The 2,403-nt window shown below is 51.6% G+C and overlaps 1 protein-coding gene across 1 annotated transcript in view; it reads right to left on the bottom strand.

Moving 5' to 3' along the window:
• Positions 1–737: 737 nt before the first annotated feature.
• LOC104078373 (sodium channel protein type 4 subunit alpha-like) overlaps positions 738–2,403 on the bottom strand; it is a gene marked incomplete at both ends in the record, with an annotated part of 8,266 nt that continues 6,600 nt past the window's right edge. The window contains 3 exons of the mRNA XM_009579987.1: positions 738–950; positions 1,803–1,944; positions 2,274–2,337. Coding sequence (XP_009578282.1) covers positions 738–950; positions 1,803–1,944; positions 2,274–2,337 — 419 coding nt within the window. The remainder of the gene's footprint in view (positions 951–1,802; positions 1,945–2,273; positions 2,338–2,403) is intronic.

Here is a 2,403-nt window from a genome sequence, read left to right as displayed (position 1 = left end):
TTGGTGTCATCTGCAAACCTGCTGAGGGTATTCTATTCTACCTATTTCATAGAATCATAGAAATCAGGCAGGTTCAGAGACCACCCATTTTGACATCAGCTCGTTCGACTGCAAACTCCCTGCAGCATCAGACGTGTATATCTGCTGGTGTGCTGGGGGACAGCAGCGAGGCCTGCAAGGACACCAGGACTTCCCTGGGTGAGACACAGGTTCTCTCAAGCCCTCTTCTGTTTCCAGTCTTGGCCAAAAGCAAATGGTTTGCTAATGCATTTAGCTTTGCTGCAACTGCCCTACCTTCCTTGAGTGCTTCTTTTGTACCCTGACCATAATCTGCCCGTGCAGGCTCTCTGCCAGGTTTCCTGCTCTTGATGTGCTGCGGGAAGATATATTGTTAGTTCTGGTGCCTTTTATGCCTTGTTTCCCACCTCCTCCTTTCAAGCAATACTGCACCTCTGTGCTGCACCTCTCTGCTGCCTCCCAGTGCTCCCTGCGCTGGATTTTGGATTTGGAAATTAAATCTTTTCAGCCTTTTTCTTTTTCCCCACCCAGGATAGTATCTCAAATTTTTGATTCAGCTGTGACCCCCAAAATAGTTACTCAGTTATTATCTTTGCTTACTATGGACTGAATGGGGCTTATTCTTGGATTCTACATAAATAGAGGCACCACCATAAATAGAGGCTTTTCTCCCCCTATTCCTAAGGTCCCTCATTTTGGCCTCCACACTTTCCACTAACCATCTTCTCTTGCTCCTCTTGATGCTTCTTCAGCTGCTCCATGAGCTGCTGAAATTCCTCCTCCTTCTGCTGCTCCTCCAGCATCGTGGCGTCATTTTGTTCTGCATACGCCATGGCCACCACTGCGAGAATGAGGTTGATGAGGTAGAAGGAACCAAGAAATATAACCACCACGAAGAAGATCATGTACGTTTTCCCTGCTGCACGCAGCGTCTGTGGAAAGAGGAGGCACGGGCTGTCACACCACCTTGGCACGATACCGGTTTGGCGATGCTTTCAATGAAAGGTCTTACACCAGGGCACCCTCCCATTTGTGGTAGGAGTACAATATTTTGCTCCCATCTTCCCCAAGGGCTGGTCATTGTCCAGTTGACCTTCCTGCAGTCCATGGCACTGGGTTAGGACTTTTGTGAAACAGCCAGAAGTCTCGGCAAACCCAGCCATGCTACTCTCTGCTATCTGGCAGCCCAAGGGCTGCAAGCGTCTATGGAGATGGGACCAGTATTTCATCAGAGACTCGCTTTTCTATGACAGGGGCTGATGCCTGTCAGCCCCAACTTCTCAGGTCTCACCCTTGGGCCAAGAGTGGTCCTCTTCTAACTCCAGATTTGGGCATAATCATTTCCAGAGGACACATGTAGCCTTTAGACACAGGCTTGCTTTTATCTATCTGGACCCGGGGTCAGCTGGGATTTTATGGTATCTGCAACTTCTCCCTAGAGGATGACTCAATGCAGGGTACAAGTGACCTAGCTTTTCCCCCTTACCTTCCCCCTCAGCTCAAGCCAGAGATGTACGAGATACTCATATAAATCCCTGATTTCCATGATACAGCTGGCAGCATTGCTGAAGCACACCTGGGCTTTGCCCTGGAAAATACCCTACGCTGCTTAGGTTGGGGAACTGGATGGGACCATGCCCCATCTCTGCTGATCCTGGTTAGAGCCATAAACCACAGGACAAGGTCCCATAAGTTTCCAGTCAAGTGACTTTTACCCGTCCTAGACCAGGGGCTGCATCGAAACGAGAGGAACATTTGCAGAAGGATAAAAATTTGGTGCCTACCAGCTGGAAGAGGTTCTCCCAGAAGTCCTGCGTCATGAGGCGGAAGAGGGCCAGGAAAGCCCAGCTGAAGGTGTCGTAGCTGGTGTAGCCGTAGTTTGGGTTCCTCCCCGCCTTCATGCACTGGTACCCTTCAGGGCACTTCCTACCAAAGGAGCCGTGGGGGCAGCTGGCATGAGCCCCCGGCGCTGCCCCTCCTGCACCCGCAGCGAAACGCTCGGTCCCTGGAGGTGCTGAGATGCTTCAGCAGACCACCCCCGGCCCAAGCTGATACAGTTGGGATGCCCAGACCCGATCCCCGCCCCCCCAAGCTGATACAGTTGGGATGCCTGGACCATTCACCTGCAAAGCCACGATCCCAGCCCCAATCCTGTCCCATCCCAAGCATCAGTGGTCCCACAGGCTGCGCTGGCTGCCTCTTCCCCTCCCAAGGAGCCAGAGGGGAGCTCAGCCGCCAGCACGAGCTGCACTCACCCAGCATCGCTGCTGTTCCCGCAGAGCAGGGCGTCAAGCGCTCCCTCCAGAAAGTAGAAGTTGGCTTTGCAGTTGGGGAAAGAGCAAGACATTAAAAAAAAAAAAAAAAAAAAAAAAAAAAGGGAAAAAA

The sequence above is a fragment of the Fulmarus glacialis genome, unplaced genomic scaffold (genome assembly GCF_000690835.1).
Source record: "Fulmarus glacialis isolate BGI_N327 unplaced genomic scaffold, ASM69083v1 scaffold38326, whole genome shotgun sequence".
NCBI classification, from domain to species: Eukaryota; Metazoa; Chordata; class Aves; order Procellariiformes; family Procellariidae; genus Fulmarus; species Fulmarus glacialis.
Note: the sequence above shows the minus strand (reverse complement) of the source record. Positions and strands in the feature narration are given on the sequence as shown.